The 24,767-nt window shown below is 44.0% G+C and overlaps 1 protein-coding gene and 1 pseudogene across 9 annotated transcripts in view; both read right to left on the bottom strand.

Annotated features, from left to right (window-relative positions):
• apba2b (amyloid beta (A4) precursor protein-binding, family A, member 2b) overlaps positions 1-24,767 on the bottom strand; it is a 35,478-nt gene that overhangs the window by 10,402 nt on the left and 309 nt on the right. For 2 of the 9 annotated variants that reach the window (XM_061815454.1, XM_061815458.1), the window contains exons 2-8: positions 21,619-22,100; positions 17,216-18,255; positions 9,700-9,780; positions 8,961-9,000; positions 8,457-8,602; positions 1,809-1,844; positions 777-863 (exon numbers count right to left, since the gene is read on the bottom strand). In XM_061815454.1, coding sequence (XP_061671438.1) covers positions 777-863; positions 1,809-1,844; positions 8,457-8,602; positions 8,961-9,000; positions 9,700-9,780; positions 17,216-18,255; positions 21,619-22,060 — 1,872 coding nt within the window. In that variant the 5' untranslated portion in view covers positions 22,061-22,100. Of the gene's footprint in view, positions 1-776; positions 864-1,808; positions 1,845-8,456; positions 8,603-8,960; positions 9,001-9,699; positions 9,781-17,215; positions 18,256-21,618; positions 22,101-23,272; positions 23,420-23,985; positions 24,611-24,656; positions 24,710-24,767 lie in introns of those variants that run through there. The other 7 variants (XM_061815462.1, XM_061815459.1, XM_061815460.1 and 4 more) reach the window with 7 other exon arrangements.
• Positions 12,785-12,902, bottom strand: LOC133498724 (5S ribosomal RNA; annotated as a pseudogene).

The following is a 24,767-nucleotide window of genomic DNA, read 5'->3' as shown; positions in this document are numbered from 1 at the left end:
AAAATAATTAACAGAGTAAACACAAAACCTATCGGGGTTGGTAATGACGTCTAAAATGCATCTTCTTCATAACGCACACGACGAAGTGTGATTTTCCTTTTTTTTTTTAAATATCTGTCTTTCAATTTTCTTTTTACAGTTCAGCGAATGACTTTATTAGAGGTGGGTGGTTTTTGATAGAAAGCCTGAATAATACTGTTTTTACGTCCCATCTAGGAATCGTTCTCATGATGTCGAACTGTCAGAAAGTCAATTCAAGCCATTTTGTGCCACTCGGATTCCGAACAGTCTTATTTTAAAGTGCTAGGACAATAGGGAAATGACTTTGGTAGACACCGCAATGCAGCATGCTAAGCACGCTCATGCATGGGGCCAAAGAGCAGACAAATTAATCATCCGCCTTCATTTTGTTTTGCTAAAAACCATAAGAATACTGATATATGCACGGGATGGATTATTTATCATTAAAAAGGAGACAAATAAACTGTCTGATAAAAGCAAATGAGCCAACAGAAGAGCAAAAATCGGATTGTGACTAATGGAGTGTGTAAAGGAAGGAATATTCATGCACTAAACTAGAGTAGTAAGCAAATAGCTGGCAGCATAAGTGTTGAGTCATCCAGCACACACACATCTTTGTAAGCATTTGGGATATTATGAAGTCTGCTCTAATCCTCTGTCACGTCAGGCGAGGCAACCACTCTCTTGTCACTTGATTGAAAGTACACAACGTCCCTTCACGAGGTGAAATAAGGCACTTGGAGAAACACACTAACCTGTGAGTCTGCATTGAGGACCTTGATCCTCTGAGTGGAGATGAATAGATCAACTTCAGTGAGCGTTACAACGTCTCCATCTGGACTCTTGAGGGACAAAAACAAAAAACAAAAAAACAATTGCAAATAATCACGTTTCACCATTTGCCTGAGAGCTTATTAGCTGCGTGTAAGTCATTCACAATTGCCTATGTGATGTCTGTGTTCCATACGTAAAGTATTAGATACTATAAACGAAAAACAATAACGTCTCTTAGAACATGAGTGTATAATTGGAATGGAAATGCAAAGTGCCTGCCTCTTCTGGCAAGAAACGAATCAAGCACAACACTACACACAAGTCCACTATACTTTAAGAATGCAACATTAATTGAATTGAAGATGGTTCACAGAGAACAAAAAACTGGAGCTGACTTAAAGAATTGAAATAAAAGTGATAGTTGAGCTCTACAAGCAGCCTTATGTGATACGGATCCACATCGGGGACCTTGCCCAGTGTCGCTTGTGACAGACCTCTGCCTCCTCTTCCCCATTGCGGGGCAAATAATACACTGCGTATATGATGGAGGGAATTCAAAATCCAATGAAGCACTTGATACACTCACTGTCCTCCAAATATTGTGGAAATAACCAGAATTAAATGCAACATGCGTTTCATGTGTCCTATGACGTCATCAATAATTAAGGTATACTATTAAATTATTTATCATTTAACCCTGTTGTTGTTGTGGTGGTGCTGTAGTGTCAATTTCCACTGGCTCAAAGAAATGTCTTTATTAGATCACATTGAAAAATTACAGTTAGGGGTTATTCATTTTGAAGCACGCATACTGTGCTTGAGTTAAGTTGTAGAAAGAAAAAAAAAAGATGGATACTTGATTAAAATGATAAAAAATGACCTCAAAAAACATGATGGGCATTAATGGTAGGGAGGGACAGACCTGACCAAAAAAACAACAAAAAAAAAGAAACAGCAAAAGTGAAAGTGGATTTAAGAGCCTAGAGGTTTTCTTTTTGCTGTTTATTACACACCGCTTTTTTCTTGATTTTGGCAGCCTTCTGTACCCTCTGGCAGGCGGGTGGCCAGGCAGGAGTTTGGACGAGACAAGGTCAGCGGATAAGGGAGCACAAAAAACAGGGGAAAGGAAATAAAAGACGTAAATAAAGGATAAAGACAATAAAGCCCCAAACCAAACACAGCTATGCAATTGCCTTTCTCATAAAAAAAGTTGTGTGCGCGTGTGTGTGTGTGGTAGCGTTAGCACAGTCATGTTGGTTATCAGATATGAATTAAAATAGCAATAACCAAATGTAGTTATTGCTTTTTCACCTACAGTACATTCATGCAAAAACATCTTTCAATTATTATCATTGGTTGTCACTTGATTGAAAGTTAACAACGTCCCTTCTTGAGGTGAAATAAGCCACTTGGAGAAACACACACACACGCACATGAAACGAAATACCACCAACGACACAAAGACAGGAGAGCACATAAACCCTGGAGTGAAGATTTCAATGAGGTATTTTCAAGCTTGTTCTCTAGGCTGCATTAAAAAAAACTGATTGGGTCACCATCTTTGACTTAAACTGATGAGATCAACATGGAGGCAGTTTTCAGTTTTATTACTGCTGGCGATTTATTTATTTATTTAGATCCTATAATCATGAGTCTAGATTTAAAAAAAAAAATAGGAGAATAGGAGTTTTGACATTTCCAAATTCACCTCGTGTTATAATAAGACCATTTTAAGATGACCTAATTGCTGCCTTTCACCTTTACTAGTGCCTAAATTCTCTGAGAAATTGGACTTTTGGCCAGAATTATCTATCGCATCTGTATGAGAACAGCTTTAAAGAACAAAGCTCTGAATCTTTTTTTTCCTTCTTTTTTTTGGTAAAGTTTTCCACTCCCAGACTTGCACTTTCCACAAAAGGGAAAGTTGAGCAGGGAGGAGACAGAGAGGAGGAAACAGAGTGAGGATGAGGATAAAGCTACATAAATATTACATCAAATGGGAAGCACCATGCAGAAAAGAACTGCATAAATAACCTAGTAAGGCTTTGGTACAATTGATATGAATTTTCCTTTAAGCGCAGTATAGCACACACTGAGTCTATTCTGTGGATCAGCATAATGACGAATTCTGGTCGAGAATACAAATACTGTATGTTGGGCTTTGCGCTCATTACTATTAAATATAAAGTATTTTTTTCTTGACATATGTAAATAATAATATTAAATATCTTCAATGTTTTGATTTCTACAACGATTCTGTTCACAGTGGATCAGCTGGAAAACATTGGCCTCACAGTTCTGAGGACCCAGGTTCAACCCCAGCCCTCCCAGTGTGGAGTTTGCATGTTCTCCCTGTGCCTGTGTGGATTTCCTCCGGGCACTCTGGTTTCCTCCCACATCCCAAATTATGCAACATTAATTGGAGACTGTAAATTGCCCCCAGGTGTGAACGTGAGTGCAGCTGTTTATCTCCATGTGCCCAGCGATTGGCTGGCAACCAGTTTAGGGTGAACCCTTTCTCCTGCCAATTGACAGCTAGAATAGGCTCCAGTTCTCCCGCGACCCTTGTGAGGATAAGCAGCTAATGGATGGATAGATGGATTATGTTCAGATATTTATGAATGAAATGCATGTGACTTCCACCACGCATGTACGCGGAGCTCGTGTATCTTTCTTCCTGTGCTATACTACGCTGGACTTGGTCTAAGCAGGTATAAGTTTAGAAGTGAAGAGTTTCTGCTTCCAAATTGTCAGGTGCACTGTCTACAAAAACAAAAAAAAAAAAAAACAAAGCTGAGTGTTTACTGCGATACAGCAATTAATTAGAGACCATGAACACCATCTCTGTTTTTACTCTAATATTGTCTCTTCAATCCAATAGTTTCAAAAACATTTGAAAATACAATTTGAAAATTACTATACTTTAAATTCGATATAGGTTACAGTGTTTCCCCTAATTTGACAATTTATTGGTAGGCATGGCGGGGGAGGATGCCGGCTTGGTGTTTGATAAGCACATTTCAAATCTTCTCAGTCAAAAAAAGGTTTGTTTATGAATTATGCTTCTTTATTTCCACAACGCAACAGTATAATTTAAAAATAGCTATTGACAAAGTTGATGATTTCTGCCTGGGAAAAGAATTTTTCTTTGCTTTGAAAATAAACCTCAACTCTTTGAAGAAGTTGGCAATCATTTATTTCATTTTATCAGTCGCATGCAGCTATTTCCGCTCTAATTTGATGTGCCTAGACCACAAACATACTTCTACCTCTATAACACGTATTTGGGGATGGTATGTTTTCCCAGAAACTATCATGATAAACAATAGTATAGTTGATATTTTAAAGTTTTTTTTAAAATGATATTACATCATAATAATTCAGGTAAAAGTTTCTTTCGGCGTCACCACAGCGTTTCATCTCAGATGAATGCACATATATGTTTGGCACAATTTTTTTTTACGCCAGATGCCCTTCCTGACGAAACCCTTCTCAGGGAGTAGAGGCCCCAGTGGGATATGAACCCACAACACCTTGTTTACCAATGCAGTGCTCTAAACACTGAGCTACGGGGCCGTATAATAATTCAAGTACATCCTTATTAAAAGCAAGGAACTTTGAAATCTGAAGGATATTGAACACAAGCATTGAAATACAGCATAAATAAGTAACATAATCAGCAAAATGCATTAGTCATGATAAAACATCAACTAGTTTTTGTTTTGTTTTGTCTTTTTCATTTATATATCTTTATCACAATTCCTGGAGATGGCAAAAATTCTGGAACCTTTTTTTCTTCCCATTGCACTGATGGGAGGACAGTCCTCGTATGGCTGCGAAGGTTATTTGTAAAGTTAGCAGAGATACTGCAATTTTCTTGCAGATTTTGACACTCTGCTTTTGAAACATCAATGAAATAAATTATATTTTGCTTCTTTACCTGCTGTCAGTCATTTTCTTAACTCGAGAACTTTTGTGTGAGTCTATCTTCTGGTTTTCCTCTATTCTCTCAACTCTTTGTGTGCGCGTTGTATAATTGGGTGTAATTACCACTCCTCCTCTGCCCAGTGCCATCACCAGCAGGCACTGTGCACCTGCAGCGCATTTTGTGAGGCCGCTTTCTGCTTCGCAGTGCGAGGGAGAAGCGTGTCTGTCATTTAAAGAATCATTAATAGACAATTCATTTGCGACTGACACATCACTGGAGACCCCCACCACTCACGTTAAATGGTTGGGCAGCACCAGCGTGACCTCTTTTTTAGCCACACAGTTGCAAATATTGTTCCATGTTCTCAGGCAGCTATAATAGACCTGTACTTCATTTGTACCTGTTATTAATTTTTATTACATTACTCCTGCTGAACAAACCCCCCACATTTTACATTCATCAGTACCAATATTTACTATATTCATAAGTATATTAGATGGGATCACCAAAGATCATTTAGTATTTTAGAATTTGGATAGAGACTGTCATGGTCCTGCCGGTCCAGCCCCGGCACTGATTGGGAGGCGCACACCTGCGCTTCATGCTGGCTGATTGGTCCCGGTGTATACAGGACCCTGGGGACGACTGGTCCTTCGCCAGATCGTTGCAACTCATGCCCCGTTCCTGCACTCTTGTATCTCTGATCATGAACCCGTGTGTAACGACCTCCACCTGTTCTCCGACCGACCCTGTAAGCCTGACTCCTTTGACACTTCTGCCTTCTTTGATCGATCTCCCGCATACCGACTCCTGCCTGCCCGTGGACCTGCTCTCTACGCCCGACGTCCTGACTACTGCTGCTGCACCTGACTGCCTGCCTGATCCCCGACCTTGGAACAATAAACGTTTTTCCCGAATTACCTCTGCGTCTCCCGAGTCCTGCATTTGGGTCCTCCCTCCGTCTCGATGGGTCGTGACAGAGACAGGAACACTTAAAATATGAAAAGCCTGCTTTTGCCGGCCTGCAGTAAGGACAGGATTTGGATCATGTCATATGTGATGCCAAAAACCATTGATACATACATCTGATTATTTAACAATATTTAACTGATATGTAATGCATTTTTTTTTCTCTTTTAAGACTTTTTTCCCCATGTCTTTCATGTAAATTGGTGTAAAATAACAATGTACTGTCATTAGCTTTCCACTATGGGTTCAAACGCTTAATTCTGTATTCATGCCCATATCAAACTATGCTTTACATTTACATTTTGTACTGTATATTTCAAGGGACACATACTGTACATGCACTAGTGTGCGCATACGGCTAACTTTTCTGCAGGTAGCGTGGGTTCAGTTCACACTAAACGGCGTTGGGAACGTGAGCGTGAATGGATCTTGGTCTTCTTATGCTCTGTGTTTAAATGGCGATCAATTCAGGTTGCATTCTGCTTTTTCACCAAACTCAACTCGGATAGGCTCAAATACCCTGTGACCGGGAACAGGATACGAGATATAGAAAATGGATGGATAGATGACAGAAGATGGATATATCCAGATAAATCAAGTAGAATGGAATCTCCTGGCCTAGATACTAAGAAAAAGCAACAATAACAAGAAAAAATAACAGATGTAGGATGTGATAATGCCATCTACCATTATGTAACACACTTAACAAAACGGGTGCATGTCAGCGTGTACAGCACATACTAAATATACAGAGCAAATGAATACTTGCAGGGCGACAGTTGAACATTGAATAACCTGTATTTGACACCATCTCGTCTCGATTGTCTGATCCTGTTGTTTCTCACTGAAGCATGTCAAATTATTATCATTTACTAATGCTGTCATTCTCAGTATGACCAATAATGATATCTGAGTCATTTTCCTATCATTTGATAAATAGCAGTAAAGACACTTGTAAAAAATCACAACCTAATTTCGCCCTTTGCATTTCACCTTGGTTTTGTATGGCTAAATGTCAACAATGGTAAAACAATCCCTTTTAAAGTCTTATATTCAACAAGTTGTTAATGGTTGAAAATATTAGGCATTTATGTTAAAGGAAATCCTTATTTACACGGGAAATGGTGGTGGCCCAATGACATGCACGTCTTGCAGCATGGTAAAGACAATAGTTTAATAGCAGCCACATTAGTGGCACATTTTACGTGTTGCCCTTCAAACTCTGTGTATAAAGTACATAAATTACCTTAGACACTCGTTAAACCCATTATACTCGTGTCTCTATACACTCGTAACAACTGTAAAGACATGCATTAAGTCTGACACCATCACAAATTTATGCACATTTATTCATATCTCAGAAATAACACCGTTTACAGGTATTTAGCTGTCTGCGGCTCTATGAATGCATAATGTTTGTCTCATCCTGTTGTTTCATCTTACAGATTCATCCATCCATCCATTTTGCTTATCCTCACATTGCATGGCGGGCTGGCTGGAATCTAATCCAGCTAAATCTGGGAGAGAGGCAGCGTACACTTTGAACTGGTCACCAGCCAATCGCAGAGCTTACAGATCCCTTTCTTGATACCAACAACATAATGAGGGTCTACCAATTTGCATTAATGGTAAAGACAGTTTGAGTGAAAAACGAAGACAATTGTAAAAGAAATGAACAAAAGGAACTCTGAAGATGTTGAGAGACATTTGTGTTAGCTTTCATGGTTAAGCAATAGGAGAAAAATCCTATCCAGTATATCCAGAAATGTAATTAGCAACTTCAGAAAATCTGTTGAAAATCATTTTATATGATTTTGGACACATAACAGGAAAGTTGATGATGATGAGTTGTTGATTTAAATAGTTTGAAAAGAATATGTTTTTTTTTTAAATGATCTTTTGATAGTTAACAACTGCCAATAAATCATCAATCCATTCCACACTTACCCTCACTAGGGTGACGGGGGATGCTGGAGCCTATCCCAGCTATCTTCAGATGAGAGGTGGGCCTCTAGCCAATCGCAGGGCACATGTAAATAAACAACTATTTGCACTCACTGTCATGTCCCTGCCGTCCAGTCCTGGCTGGGCATGGCCAGCTGATTAGGAGGCACACAACTGCACCTCATACGGTCTGAAGAACCCTGGTGTATATAGGACCCTGGGGACGACTGGTCCTTCCCCAGATTGTTGCCACTGATGCCTCGTTCCCGCACTTCTGAACTCCTGACTCCGACCTCCCGTTTAACGATTTATGCCTGTCTACCGACTCTCCGCGTAAGCCTGCCGATTCTGACCCTGCTACTTGTTTGGACTGACTCACTGATCTCTGATACTTGAACGGATAAAGGCATATTCCGCACCACTTCTCCACAACCTGAGTCGTGCTTTTGGGTCCGCTCCCGAACGTCGTTCGTGACACTCACATTCATACCTATGGGCAATTTAAAGTTTTCAATTAATCTATAATGCGTGTTTTGGAAAGTGGGAGAAAACCAGAGGACTCTGAGAAAACCCACACGGGCAAGGGAAAAACATGAAAACTTTTCACACGCAAGGCCAAATTTTAATCCGGGTTCCTCAGAATTTTGAGACAGATGTGCTAACCAGTCACCCAATGTTCCACCTGCCAATAATTCCATCACTCATATCAGTAAAATGGATTTTCAAACAGAAATTTACCGAACCATGTCTTTACAATTAATTAATCAAATTATATGAAACAAACTTTTTTAACCTATGTTATATCCTGATCTTTGAGTACCTTAACCCTGCTGACTGCCTCCTGGGCTTGCATCATGCGTATGTTCTTCGAAGGGTTCCTCTCGGAGAGCAGCTGAGTGGAGCCCAGGTAGTTAGCGGCAAAGATGATTCCATCAATCAGGTCTTCTGGCTCGCAGGGTCCTGGGACTATGCCAGGGAGGTAGGAGAAATGTTAATAGTAAGTCAACTGGGATGGACCAACAGGGTTTGGTGAAATAGAGCCAAAGCACCACAGAGATACAGTAGCATGATAACAGAGTGTGTGAGCAATGGGATGGCAACTGGCTGCGAGCTGATGGAGGTGTGATGCAGGAGGATGGCTGGGCTGAGATTAATCTGTCCGTGATATGTAGATGTGACTCAGCCAGCAATTCTGTGACATGTTGTCAAAATCCCAGGATGTAGACAGGCAGCTAAGGCCCTCGGTCATCATTTGGTCCAATATCTATCAGTAGGGAGGGAAAGAGCACAGAAGGAGCTCAACCAGGCCGGCTGATGAACTTACCATCAACAAAGCTAGGGAACGCCGCAACTTTTTTGGTAGTCTAGAAGAAAAGAAAGAAAAAAAGACGGCGTTAAGATGTCATACTATTTAATGTAATGCAAGTAAGATAATGAGCTATAACAGCTTTTTTGTGAATGATTGTTGTGGTTAGCATGTCTGCTTCATGTCAAAGGTTGTTTTCAACTTGGATATTCTTCCGCTCAAATATGACCGTGAATGTTTTAGCACTACAAAATGGACAGATGAAAAATGGTGGTCTCGCTGCACTTTGTTCAGGACCACAGAAATGCACATCAAGAGAGGCTGCTAATAAATAATCCTGCACAAATTTCTATGGAAGTTGGATAAATATGCATACTACCGTATGAAGAAGGTGATATGAATCTTATCTGGTTGTGAGTTATGACATGATTACTACTCAGTTCATTCCTGCAGGATACAACCTGCTCACTGAAGACCAGCTATGCAAAAAACGGCACAAAGACAACCATTGTCTTCTAAATGAAATATATCTTCCATAAAATAATCTCAATTATCCCCCCAAATCCTCCCAAAACATAAGCAGAGGACCTGTTGAGGTGTTATAACATTTTTTTTAATGTACCCACAAACACACACACAATGTTACATAATGTTACATGGCTAAAAAAGAGGTCACGCGATACTGTATCTGTTGTTTGAAGAGGTCTTGGCAATTTGACCAATGTGCACAGGAAACACAGCAACAGTGTACTCTTACTTCAGGTACATTATTGTTCTCCATGGGAAGGTTCAGGTCCGAGCGCTGTTGTTTTCTGGGCTGCTCGGCACCGCTGTTCACCTGGCAGGTTGACACAAACAAGTATGAAAAAGAGGATAGAATAGTAACTAGGAGGCTTTCAAGGAAGTACCTGGGCCTGCTACAGACCTGGAAGTGTTTAGTGGAAAAAAAGTGTACCTCAGAATACAGTGCTCATGAAACCCCTCAAACTGTTAAAGAATACAAAATATTTGCATAGGACTTGAAGAGAGAAATGATTTGAGTTGAACAAGAAGTGACTCATAATTATGCTGTCTTTCACTTGCCCTTCCCTCAGTTTGCTATTTTTACATGGTTATAAGCACAGGAGCCAGCATGCAATCACACAGGGAGCAGATTATCTTTACTCCCCGGGATACATCTATCTCACTATGCACAACTGCTTATTAACATTCAACCATTACTGGCACAAATGAAGCCGCTTGCCAATAAACCTGCTCCTCACGGGGAGAGCAGAGATGAAAAGCGGAAATGTGACATTCAACGAAACCCGCAATGTTGTCAAGCAAATGGAGATGAAATTAATCAGTATATTATGAAATTAGTAGCCTGTTTTTCTTTATGAAAGTTAAAGACCTGATTAGTGTTTCGTGTGTCCTGGAGCTCAGTTGTGCAAATAGCTATTAATGCGATATGGATTTGAATTTGACACCAAATGAACAGTTAATTTACAGTACATTAAAATAAAATAACAATCAACAGTTCCTCAAATATAACTATGACAGTAATCCTAAACCCAAAATTAACAGATCCTTCTTTTTTTTCTCCCTTTCGGCTTGTCCAGAGTGGGTGATTCTTTACCATGTAAACACTTCCCCTTCATCCTCCTCTACACCAACACCCCAACTGCCATCATGTTTTCCCTCACTATATTAATCATCATTTTCTTTGATCTTCCTCTACTCTCTTGCCAGATAACATCATCCTTATCATTCTTCTACTAATAGGTACACTCTCCTCTTAATGTGTCCAAACAATCAAAGTCTGTTCTCTCTAAATTTCTCTCCAAAACATCGAACCTTGGCTGTCCTTCTGATGAGCTAATTTCTCAGCTCATCCTACCTGCTCACTCCGATAGAGGCATCTTCATTTCCACCACCTCCAACTCTGCTTCCTGTTGTCGCTCCAATGGCACTGTCTGTACATCATGGCTGGCCTCACCACTGGCTAAGATGACTTGTATCTGCACTGCAGATCACAATGTCATCTGCAAACATCATGGTTAATGGAGATTTAAAGTCGAACAAAATTTATCGGCCTATCCTTCACCACTGCAAACAGGAAGGGGGTCAGAACTGATCCCTAATGCAGTCCCACCTCCACCCGAAATTCCTCATACCTAGAGCACACCTCACCACTGTTCTGCTGCTTTTATACAGTACAGGCCCTGGGCTATTCCAACATACTTCTTTGCCACTCCAGACTTCCGCATGAAGCATCACAGTTGCTCTCTAAGTAATCTGTCATAGGCTATAAGGACATGATGTGGCTCCATCTGACCTTATCTGTATTTCTCTATCAACATCCTCAAGATATGTAATGAATATGTGGTACTCTTTTTAGGCATTCAGACATAATGTTCCTCTCCCATACTCACTTCTGACTGACTTCTTCTACTCCTCCCATCAGATTGAGAAGCTCATCAACATTATTCCTCAATAGTTCCCACAAGTCTGCATGTTATCCTTGTTCTTAAAATATGCACCATCGCAATTTTCCTCCATTCTTCAGGCATCTTCTCAACCACAAGAATTTTGTTGAAACACCAGGGTAAAAATCCAAAGCCACCTCTCCTAGATGCTTCCTTCCTTTTCTCCAGAGGTATGGCATCAGGAGATAATGCCGTTCCATTTTTCATCCTCTTTAGTGCGTTTCTCACTTCCGCCTTACTCATCATTTCTACCTCCTGGTCTGCCAAACCTTTGCCTTCTACTCATCCTTCTCTCTCATTTTCTTCATTCATCAACTTCTCAAAGTATTCTTTCCTTCTATTTAGCACACTACTGACACCACTCAACATATTTCTATCTCCATCCTTAATCACCCTATCTAATACATATACTTCCCATCTCTATCCCTATTTCTGGCCAACCTGTAGAGATTCTTTTCTCCTTCTTTAGTGTCCAACCTGATCATCATGATCATTAACAGAATAAGGAAGTGTGGAAATTATTTTCTGAACAAGAACTGAGCGATTCTTTCAACAAATCTTTTGAAATATATCTGTTTAAGGAACTGAATCGAGCGAGGCGGCTCGGTGGAGCAGCTGTAGACCATTGGCCTCACAGTTCTGAAGACCGGGGGACAAATCCCGGCTCCACCTCTGTGTAGTTTGCATGTTCTCCCCGTGCCTGCATTCGTTTTCTCCGTGCACTCCGGTTTCTTCCCATATCCCAAAAACATGCAGTCATTAGAGACTCTAAATTGGCCCTAGGTACGATTGTGAGTGCGACTGTTGGCTCTCTCCATGTGCTCTGCTATTGGCTGGCAACCAATTTAGGGTACCCAGCCTCCTGCCCGATGAGAGCTGGGATTGGTTCCAGCACTCCCGCGATCCTCGTGAGGATAAGCGGCTCAGAAAATGGATGGATGGATGAATGGATGATTCGAGTGATTCCGTACACTCAAAAGAACTGTCGTGCCCATCACTAGTGGAGTCTGCCCTAATGCAGCAGCTTGTCAGTTTGCAATTTGTTCCTCGCGCCAAGCTTTCGCATAGCTCGCTCACACACAGACACACATGCACACACACCCACATGCACACATGCACACACACACACCCACACACTGAGACACAAAGAACCCTCCTTCCACACTTAAAGTCATTTCTCTAACTAGTCAGAGACAGGGATTCATTGGCTGCCTCTCTGCCTTTTGTCTTCTTCTTCTTCTTCTTCTTTTCCTTTCAGCTTGTCCCAAGGGGTCGCCACAGCGTGTCATCTTCGATGAACGCATATTTGTTTGGCACAGTTTTACGCTGGATGCCCTTCCTGACGCAACGCCTCTGCATTTAGCCGGGGAGAGAAGCTTACAACACCTGGTATTACCAGGTGGTCTCCCATATAGTACTAACCAGGGCCAAACTCGCTTAGCTTTAGAGATCTGACGAGATCGGGCGTTCTCAAGCTAACATGGCCGTAAGCCCTCTCTGCCTTGTGTCTACTGTCCTTTAAGACAGAATTGGAGGATATTCACGAAAGTTTTTTTTTTTAAATACTGTAGTTATATAAAAAAACAGTACCGTATTATTTTTTTGTATTTTTTTGTATCATACCTCACTTTGGTACTGGTTGCTGTACTTGGTGTAACATTACAAGACCCTGAAGGATCCAGCTAAAAAAAAAAAAGCTGGTGTAATAAAAGTTTGACGGGGTGTATTACTTTAATATAAAAAGAAAGAATAATTTAAACTAAAAAAGAAACAAGGGAATCCGTGTGTGTGTGTGTGTGTGTGTGTGTGTGGTGTGTGTGTGTGTTGTGTGTGTGTGTGTGTGTACTGTAACCAGCAATAACTCCATCTCCTGCAGGTAAATTGTGTGACCCACTTCTGATCTACAAATATGTGCCACAGAATGAACATGCAAGTGTGTTTGAGCAGATGTGCATTTTAATAACATTAAAACGTTTCTGTTCGCCATCTGACTTACAGTGAGGGAGCATCTGTTTGGTTTATTTATGTGATTGTTGTGTATCATACTCTGTAAGAGCACACCACATGGACAGGCACAAATTGAGGAACATGGGGGATGGGGAAGAACACACCTATTTTCAGGAGCGTGATGAGAAACATTTCCCCTGTAACACATGACTTGCTCTTTGCCGGAATCTCTTCCATTATATTCCGAGGCAGCCATCAAATTGATGGATCGTGGATATCATTTGTGCACAACTTTTAACGTTATAGAATTGCTGTATTACTTTCATTGATAAGTTTCTACATTTTGTATTCCCCATATGTAGTATTGTTAAATATTTTGGGAGAAGAATATGAAGAAAATTATAAGCGTATTAAACAATAGAGCTGATTATCCAGTGTATTTATATGACCCCGATGACGAGTGGTCCGCGCCAGATCATTGACCAGATCATTGTCCCGTTCCAGTACTCCCGTATCCCTGATCGACAACCCGTGTGTACCAACCTTCGCCTGTTCTCCGACCAACCCCGTAAGCCTAACTCCTTTGACACTTCTGCCTGCTTTGATCATTCTCCCGTGTACCGGCTCCTGCCTGCCCGCTCACCTGCTCTCTTCGCCCGACGTCCCAACTACCGCTGCTGCACCTGACTGCCTGCCCGATCCCCGAACACGAAATAATAAACGTTTCTCCCCGAACTACCTTGCATCTTCCGAGCCTTGCATTTGGGTCCTACTCCCGTTCCGATGGGACGTGACAAAACGATCAGGCCAAAACAGGACCCAGCAGGAAAGACCCGGCGTCGCCGGGACCAATGCAAGGTAGACCGTTTGCCGGAGGACCAAGCCTGTCCGATCCGGGTAGGCTCCTTGACGTCCTCCGCTTCTGTGTCTTACGCTCCGCCAGCGAGCTATGAATACGTCCCGACCACGACCCGTTCAGCTCCTCATATTCTTCTAGACTCTGACTTTTCGTAATATGAGGAGGACCTTGATTTGTATGACCGGCTGCCTGAGTACGACTCCGATGATTTTGATTGTGAATCTCTTTGCCCGGTCTTTCATCCCAGTCAGTTTGGTTCACCTCCCTGTGTTTCCAGCACTCGAGCGTCTTCGCCCGGTAGGTCCTAGTACACTAACCTGTTTGTGGGAACCCGGACGCCCCGGCCGGGCGCTCCCTTGTGCCTCCCACTGCGCGGCGACTAAGACACCGTCCTCCCACTCAACGGCGAGACCGGCAGACCCGCAGCTGGTGACGAAGCTTCCAGCCCAGAGGAAGAGGAGCCGCGAAATCACGAGGTGTTCTGCCGCGAAATGCGGGCGCAGATAGAGCGGTAGAGCGCTGAATTGACAGCTCTCACGGCCCAGGTCCGGCAAGGACTAGCAAACCAGCCGACGCAACGGTGACGGACTCGCTGCTGACGCAGATTCACGCTGCAGTGGGAACGGACCCGCCACCTCGCCAAGTGGACGTTGCAGTGGGAACGGACCCGCCACCTCGCCAAGTGCACGTAGCTGTGGAAACCGATCCGCCTCCTCGCCATTCCCACGTCGAGGTTTTGGCTGTTCCGAGCAGAGCTCACACGGCAGTTGGAACTAACCCGCTCCCGAGACACGCCCACGTGTCAGTTTAGACGGACTCGTTACGGACTCATGCTCACGCGGCAGTTGGAACTGACCCACTCCCGAGACATGCCCATGTGTCAGTTTCGACTGACTCTCTGCCGACTCTCGTTCATGTCGCCCTGGAAACGGGTCCGCCACCGCGCCACGCCCATGTTGCTGTTTCAACGAATGCACTGCAAGCTCACGTGGCAGTGGGGACCGACCTGATGCCGCCTCACGTTGCTGTCCAGGAGGTGGTGACGTTTCCGCAGCCGCTTCTCGTCTGTGCCCTGGAGTATCAGTGGTGACCGGCTTGCGGTTGCTCCCCGTTACTGCTTCATCGACGACCGGTCCGCGGTCGCTCCCCGTTCCTGCTCCATCGGTGACGGGCACGTCCATATGTTCCCGTCCAGGAGGTGGCGATGGTCCCACCACCTTCTCACGTTGCTGTCCAAGAGGAGGTGGCACTGACGCCGCCTTCTCACGTTCCTGTCCAGGAGGAGGTGGCGACGGTTCCCCAGCCGCCTCACGTTCCCGTCCAGGAGGAGGTGGTGATGCCGCCTTCTCACGTTCCTGTCCAGGAGGTGGCGACGGTTCCCCAGCCAGCTCACGTTCCCGTCCTGGAGGAAGAGGTGGTGATGCCGCCTTCTCACGTTCCTGTCCAGGAGGTGGCGAAGGTTCCCCAGCCGCCTCACGTTGCCGTCCAGGAGGTGGCGATGGCGCCGCTGCCTTCTCACGTTCCCGTCCAGGAGAAGGTGGGGATGCTGCTGGCGCCGCCTTCTCATGTTCCTGTCCAGGAGGAGGTCGCGATGTCGCCGCCGCCTTCTCACGTTCCTGTCCAGGAGTACCAGCAGCGACCGGTCCGCGGCCGTCCCACACCCTTGTCTCGATGGCGACAGGAGCTGGGGAGTTCTGTGGAGCCACCCCTGAGCTGGAGAGATTTCGGGATGGCTGTGATAGTAGCGGTCATGGCTTTGGTCCTTCTCTCCATCATTGTCGTCGCTCCTGATGGCTCCCAGCAGTTTCATGACCTGGCCTCGTTGGTGACCAATCCACGGCTGCCTCCTGACCTAGCCTTGGTGGCGACCAGTCCCTGGTCGTCTAGCAACCACGGCGTGGGAAGTTCTCGTCCGGAGCAGTTGCCTGCCTTGGTCTGGTTCCTGCTTCGTTGTTTGGTTCCTCACAGAGGTCGTCCGCCCGAATCGCCCCGTGGGGACCCTGGTGCTTGGTGTCCGGGTCGTCCTCCTGACCTGTCCACCCGGACGCCTTGCGTTTGGTGGCCTGGATGGCCACCAGACTGGGGTTCGGGGGTGTGCCCTCCTCCGGACCCCCCTTCCGCCCACCCCTGCCTGTGTTAATTATTTTCTGTTTCTTTCGTTTAGGCACGTCTGGGAGCCGTACCTTTGGGGGTGGGGGGGGTGGGGGGGTGCTGTCATGATCCTGCCGCTCCAGCCCGGGCTGTGCAGGTGCCCACGCGGTTGCGCTGATTGGGAGGCACCTGTGCCTCATGCGGGCTGATTATCCTGTGTATTTATATGACCCCGATGACGACTGGTCCGCGCCAGATCGTTGAGCTTCATCTCCCGTTCGAGTACTCCCGTATCCCTGATCGACAACCCGTGTGTACCAACCTTCGCCTGTTCTCTGACCAACCCGGTAAGCCTGACTCCTTTGACACTTCTGTCTGCTTTGATCGTTCTCCCGTGTACCGACTCCTGCCTACCCGCTCACCTGCCCTCTTCGCCCGACGTCCCAACTACCGCTGCTGCACCTGACTGCCTGCCCGATCCCCGAACACGGAATAATAAACGAATAAACCATCTTCCGAGCCTTGCATTTGGGTCCTACTCCCGTTCCGATGGGACGTGACACTAGGTGTGATTGTGAGTGCTGCTGTTTGTCTCGATGTGCCCTGCGATTGGTTGGCAAGCAATTCGGGGTGTACCCCGTCTCTTGTCCGTTGACAGCTGGGATAGGCTCCAGCACTGCCCACGACCCTTGTGAAGATAAGCGGATAAGGAAATGGATGGATGGATTGATTAAAAATAGAATTGAGAATTTTCTTTTGAAAGGTTATATGGATTAAAAACACTTCTCACCAACATGCTAGTAGTGAGTAGCTCTAAACAGAGTTAAAGCAGCAGACTTCTTTTGAGTGATGCGATAAGATCAAAAAGAAACCTTTGCTGCTTAGGTAAAAAGATGTGTGCATCTCACCAGCTCTTGTTGCCATCGCTGTCGATCTTCTGGGGAATGTGGCTGGATCTTGAGCCCCCTCTGGAGGTCTGGGTTGTTATGATGCACAGAAGGCAGGTTAAGGGACTTGGGTCTGCTGTCATGGCAGTGGTGAGCTGATGGGTAGGTGGCTGAGTTGGCCTTGGCATGAAGGTAGTCACCTGTTGGTGGGTCTTGTGCCATTTCTTCTGGGCTTTGATCTGTACCACTACTTAGGCTCCCCATGCTCATACTCATCTTGATCTCAGCAACTATTTGGTCAATGTCCTCTTCCGCTTCCTCACCTGTCTCCCCCTCAACCACTAGCACCTTGCGGCCTGGGAAGGGAGAGACATGCACAGAGTTGCCATTGTCCTCTGGGCCATAGTAGCCTCCAGTATAGGAAGTTTCATGTCTCTCATGTTCGTCTCCTTCCTCATCTTCTTCCTCATTTGGGCAGTACTCCTCACTTTCTGCATCGTCCTCATCCTCCTCATCAGGCTGGCAAGTGTGTAGGTCGTCTTGCACAGCAGGTTGTTGTTGGTGGTAATTGTGATGGTTATGGTCCAAGATTGGTTCCGGTCGTCCATTGTATATCTGTTCGTCCGGATCTTGCTCTACCACCTCACAGCGTACCTCCCCCTCCCCCGCAGCCCATTCCTCCTCTCGATGCCTCCCACCACTGGCCCACTGCTCTTGCCTGTCCGGAGTTTCCTCTCTCCACACCTTGCCGCCCCCATCTCCTTCCTTCCATGCCTCTCTCATGCCTTCCTCCTCTTCTCTCCAATCTTCCTTGGTTCCGCTTTCTTCCTCTTCATCTTCTACCCATTCCTCCTCTCTCACCTCAGTGTCTCCCTCTTCAGTCCACCCTTCGACTGCTTCCTGGCATTCGGTGTGGCCTTGACCCGACTGCATAATACAGGCCTGCTCATGACCGTATTTGCAGTCTCCATGGCTGCTGCAGTCCATACCTTCCATGTAGCTCTCATCCTCCGGGCAGTACCGGATGTAGTAAGTAACACCTTCATCCTCCTCTGCCAGTCCTGGAAAGATCAATGATCATAAACACATTTGCTTTATGATCTATAGTGCATAAACAAATAGTAAAATCATACCCATTTTAAAGGGACTCAGTAGAGTGCTCTGCTAAGGTTGAACATTCCTATTTTGGACCAACATAATACCCTTTCCAAAGGAAAAAAAATACATGGCAGAGAATTAACTAACTAACTAATTAACTAACCTGGTATTTTTTTTTTTTTTTTTTTGGGGTGGGGGATATTTTACAGCCAAGTCCAAACTTAGAGTTGTGTGCCTTCAGTGCAGCACCAATTTGTGCAAGAAAATGCTAAGTGGCTATGAGGTCTACTGCGGAATATGCACCAGAATTGGAGCATTTCTCAACTGCTAAAACACAAAACTTTGTCTGAACTAAATCCTCAGTCTACTGTACCCACCCATCGAATTAGTCACCGTTTTGATAGAACCCCAAGCACTTTGCACGTTTCAAGTTAGACATAACTTGCAAACATATTTTCAACCGCTAAAACACATTTTGAACTGCGATGCAGTTGTGGCACTTGCATCATTTCATGGTAAGCATAAGTAGGAAAAGTAAAACTCAAAGGTCAGGTGTCTCGAAATAAACAGCAATTCAAAATTGAACACACATTTAGCTAATGATGTGAAGAAACCAATATCAACAAATTCAGGGGGAACTGGTTGTTTAAATTTATTATTATGGATAGAGACAATCCAAAAGTCTGAGGCCGAATGCATGGGAAGGTGGTCAAGGAGGAACAGAAGAGCTAGGAGGCACAAGACAAAGAACAATGACATACTTCAAAAGAAATGCAGACAACCTTCATAAGCCACGTTCTTGCCTATGATTTCACTATGAGGTGGAGTCCCTGCATTCACCACAGTCCAAAGATGAATTGACATGAAGAGCTAACTGCTTCTTTCATTACCTACATATGCTAAACTGGATTTTTGTTTTGTTTTTCAAAATGCAATTCTATTATGACCAATAAAGATGCTAAAGCTAAAGCTTTAAAGCTAGATGCTAATGCTAAACCTTCATGATTTGATCATTATCCTTTCGTTTGTTTCAATGCGTACAATGACTCTTCGGTGGTGTTTTTCCTTTTAATTGACCCGGAGTCTGTTTTGAGGCAATAGTTTAGTTTAGCAGGTAGTGTTGGGGGTTTTGTAAATGTCGCTTGAAATTTTTTGATTGGTAATTAAGGTTTTGATAAAATGGGTGTAGGTCTTAAGAAATGTAATATTGGGGAAAAACTGAGAGCAAGAAGAAGCAGATGCCCCTTCATTGTAACACAGTGCCACATTTTGCTGTTTATATATTTGTTGCCACCACAAAGAAGAGAGAACATTAGCCTTTGATTATTCTTGCATTCTCTGTTTGCATGTAATACTGTTCCATGTTTGATGAAGTAGCATTTGTTTGAAGGTTTACACTTGATTACTGTAACATCTGTGGTAGTTTCCATGAGCCAATCTTGGGCGTTTCACATTAGCCAGGTTTACATGGAGACATTTTTATCATTCTGATTCAAGGTCTCAAGTCAACTGTTTACATGAGACATGATCTATTCAGATTGGGTGTATACATGTGCACAACAATTAATTGGAACAGCTGCTTGATGTGCACGCCATTTATCAGCCTACAACCTACAGTTTGTGACCATAGGTGAGCATAGGAACATAGATCGACGGGAAAAATGAGAGCTTCAACTTAGCTTAAGTTCTCCTTTACCACAATGGACAGATAAAAAGTCTGAATCACTCAAGACGCTGCACCAATCTGCCAGTTGATCTCTCAATACCATTTCTCCGTCACTCATAAATGAGACCTCAAGATGGATGAATGACCCCCAACTTGGAGAGGACACTGGACTCTTTTCTGACTGAGGACCATGACCTCAGATTTGGTGGTGCTGATTATCATCCCACTTGCTTCACGTTCAGATGTAAATCGCTACAGTGACATTTGGAGTTCCTTGCTTGATGAAGCCAAAAGAACCAGAACTTCAAAAAGCAGCTATACAATACTGAGTCCACCAAACCAACCCCCTTCTAAGTCTCAGCAGAAAAGTTATACATTGGTGACAAAGGGCATCCTTGGCTGAGAAGGTCTTCAAAGTTTTCTCCCCACTGACTCACAAGTAGAAGTCAGAAGTGTCCCATCCCCACTATACACTTTTATGGTGCACGGCTTCCCCTTCCCAAGATGCCATATGGTGGACCAGAATTTCCTCAAAGCTGACTGAAAGTCTTCCTCCATTGCCTCACCAAACTGTTTTCACCAATTTCTTTGCTTCAGTGACCACCAAAGATGTATTCCGCTTGGTCAGTCCATATGCATCAGCTCCCTCAGAAGTCCATTAGACCAAAAAGTCTTAACAGGACTCCTTCTTCACCTTGACGCATTCCCTCACTGTTGCTGTCCGCCAACAGGTTCGTGGACTCCCACCACAACAGGCACCAACCATCTTACACCCACAGCTCTGATTATAGACCTCAGCAATGGGGGCATGGAACATGATCCGCTCTATCTCAATGTCCCTCACTTCCCCTGAGACATGTGCATGTTCTGCTGGATGTGGGAGATGAAACTCCTTCTTACAGGGGATTCTGCCAGACGTTCACAGTAGATCCTCATGCCACCTTTGGGTCTGCCAGGTTGGACAGGCATCTTCCCCCACCATCAGAGCTAACTCACCACTAGGTGGTAATCAGTAGACAGGTCTGCCCCTTTCTTCATCTGAGTGTCCAAGACATGTGGCAGCAAGTCTGATGACACAACCAGAAAGTCAATCATCGCTATGCAACCAGGGAGTCCTGGTGCCAATTGCATGTAAGGACACCCTTATGCTTGAACACAGTGTTTGTTAGTGACAATCTATTATGAGCACATAAGACGAATAACAGAACTCCTCTCAGGTTCTAATCCTGCGTACACCCTTCCATGTCTCTCTGTAGGCAATCCTACATCAGCACTGAAGTCCCTCAGCAGAACAATTGAGTCCCAGTTAATCCTGCTAGTCACCCCTCCTTCAGCTGTCAACTTATTGCGGTGGAGGGGTTTGTGTGTCCCAGTGGTCCTAGGAGATAAGCTGTTTTGGGTTTTATGCCCCTGGAAGGGTCACAGATACTAAACAGGTCCTAGGGGAGTAACTAGGAAAAGCAGGGCTCCAAAGACCCCTAAGAGGTTTTAACATACTGGCAGATGTTTTCCTTTGCCCGGACATGAGTCACCAAGGCCCCCCTCTGGAGCCAGGCATGGAGCTGAGGCTCGATGAAAAGTGCTTGTACCCATGGGGCACGACTTGATAGGGTTAAAATCACTTGTTATGCTCGTCACTTTCACTGATAAAATCACTTACCATCATCATAGTCTTCCTCATCCTCTGAAGTGTTGTTAATGTAGTCAGAACAGGAGTCATCATCCAGGCTGTCATGAAAGTCTGCCTGGTTGTGGTGATCTTGCTCATGCTCATGCTCCTGTTCAGGCGTCGAGGGGGTTGCTGGTCTCTGGTCCTCTAATTCCACATCAGGTTGATTGTTATATTGCTTCAGTTCAACATTTGCTTTCACATCCACTTCCGGACAGCTGGACACCACATTCTCACACTTGGGAGAGGAATAACGTGCCTTACAGGTACGGGGAAGAGGCTTTGGCGCATGCGATTCCTTGGGGAAGCGGGCTGGTCGCTGCCTAGGTTGGATGGCTTTCAAATCACAAGACTCTGTATGATGAGTTGTAGGACAGGAAGTGGGGACTGGAGGAGCTACACTGTGGGTCCCTGGCCTCTTACTTTGAGCCATGTCTGGTGGTTTACAGGCCACGCATTGCTATGGATAGCTCCTAGGACATAAAACAAAGACAAATGCAAAGATATTATAAATAAATCCAACTTTAGTAAAACATTTGAAACAGTCTTTGTTGTCAAGCGTATAATACATGCCAGAAACTGCAACAGATTAGGAGAAATTAATATGCAACCTCGAGTGAAATAAATACCTGATCAGATTTTCTAAATCTGACTTTATGTCTCCTAGCAGAAAGCCCATGTACAATAGAATCATTGAATTGATGTGATAACTAAACACTCTAGCATTCAAATGTAGCCTCAATTTTTAAACAAAGTTATGAACTCACTCTATCAGAGACATACTGTATGTAAATTCAAATCTTTTGGGGTTTCCTTTGTTCATTGTTCATAGAGGCGCATCCCAGAAATTGGGTCACTATGGCCTTAAATTTTTTTTTAAGTGAGCTGCCAGAAAAACTATTGATGAAACCACTTGGTAAATTTGTGCAAATATCCAAATGGATGAGTGCTGCAGAACTGACAACATAGAGTAATGCCCTGTATAGATTGATATGAAGCCACTCGAGAGGTTTCACAAGAGGCCACAGCACACATATATAGCATAGCACACAAAATCAGTCAAATGCCAAAGTTTGGCTGGTTGTGTGATGGAGAGAAGATAGTCAAGAAGCTTAATGTGGAGGTTGTAAGAAATAATCACAGTGGAACTAAGACCATGCAGGCAAAGCAGCATGAATCTGCACTGGCAAAGGTCGTTCTTGCCATCAATCATTTTCACCCGTCTTTTTTTGTCAGACACACCCTTCAGTACCCTTTTCATCTGTCTGTATCCACTTGACAGCTTTTCATTTTTTTAACCCTCCATTACAAATACAATCATTAGCTATTCTAGAAATTAAGTATCTATGAACCAACACACTCAAACAATTCACACTGACACACAAGGACAAAAAGACACAACAACAACCCTCGAGCTTCTAAATATGTAGTATTATGTTGACATCAGTGACATGACTGGCTGCTCTGTAGTTCAAACATGAACTGTAATTCCCTACTAACTAATAACCTGACATAATTGCAGTTGATTTACTGTGCACATGAAGACAATCAAGCAACTCCTTTAAAACTTAAATCTGTGAGTAATTTATGAATGCTACTGTAAAAGCCCGTAGCTTGTGAAATGAAGCAAACATAGCCCGCTTACCTGAGGTCCTGAAATGTGATGTGGTGTACAATAGCACTAGTTAGTGTTGACAACGGCCCAGTGTTGCCTCCCTTAGGTCCCTCCTTGCTCCTCCCTTCCCCCTCCAGCTGCTGCGCAGCACGAACGACAGTGATTCCACTCGCCCTGTTTCTCCACATTATATTCTAACATCCGCTTGTTGAAGCACAGCCCCTCCTGAGCAGAGAGTAAGGCTCAGTTACTATGGGTAACAGCATCTCAGGGGTGGGGACAGCTCCCCTTTGACCTCCTCTTTGTTGGATTCCAATATTGAGAAGCGCATGGATTAGGATTTTGGTATGTTTTTTGCCCCGTTAAAGCAAGATTCGATCTTCATTTCAATTTCCATATTTAATCATTTGAAAATAAGATGTACTCACAAATTGTCTTTTTGAGTGAATTAACATTTTTCTGCAGCTTAAGAACGATTAAAAGAAATTAATTGGTAAGCTATTGTCATATGGTAAACAAACAGACTTCTCAGTACACACGTTTCATGTTAAACTGATGTAATACATTAGGTTTTGTTTACAATATATTGTAAATATATCAACATGTATAACAAGAAATTGCTTTCACGCCTTCCATGTCCTTTGTTTTAAAGCTTTTTTTTAAGGAAGAGAATACCCATTACTTGTAACCGTTATTAGTTTTTTTTTTTACAAATAAAACTTCTCAATCTGACTGCCACCCACCTAAGTGTACTGAAATGTCTTCTTTTAGTCAGTAAAATGCTAAAAAAAAAAAAAAAAAAAATGGATGTCACCTAAACTGCCTGGTTCCAGTCCGCTGACAGAATCCCATTTGTCTGCTTTGCGCAGCAGCTGGGGAGCAATTAAGCCAAACTATCACCTCCAACAAATCTTTTTCTGTCTGCTGAAAAATGCTAGAGTGAGATGAAGCTTTAAATTATCATCAAACACTCCCATTTTTTGGCAGATACATGTGTGTAGTGTGTTAAACCAAGGTTGGATGAGATGGGGGGGCAGCAGATGGCTCAGGCATTGTGTAGGTCCCGGGAATACTGTCTCGAATTCCATTTTTGGCAATGTATCTATCCTGAACGTGGGACATGGGGCAGTGACATGATTTTGAGGGTGGTTTTATTCCAGCAAGAGGTCATACACAGATAAGCAATCCGAAAAAGGCAGACGCACAAAAAACACGGCAAAGGCAAGGTCCTAATACATGAAGACGAGGTCGGACAACTGCGAGGCAAAAAACAAGACTCGACTAGACTTAGCAATGATGGCACAGGAACGGTGGGTCATGGGAATGAGACAAGAAGCTCATAACTCACGCTATACTCACACACTCTTATACAACGAACTGGCAACTAGTAAAACAACACACAAGGCTTAAATACCTGGCATAATTAATGCCAATGAGGCGCAGGTGAGGAGCTTCTACCAGAGGAAGCTGCGCATAGGCCAGTGGCCTGGCCATGCCCCTGACAGTACCCCCTCCCAAGCCGCGG

This window comes from Syngnathoides biaculeatus, chromosome 3 (assembly GCF_019802595.1).
Source record: "Syngnathoides biaculeatus isolate LvHL_M chromosome 3, ASM1980259v1, whole genome shotgun sequence".
NCBI classification, from domain to species: domain Eukaryota; kingdom Metazoa; phylum Chordata; class Actinopteri; order Syngnathiformes; family Syngnathidae; genus Syngnathoides; species Syngnathoides biaculeatus.
The sequence above is the reverse complement of the archived record's forward strand: the minus strand, read 5'-3'. Positions and strand labels throughout refer to the sequence as shown.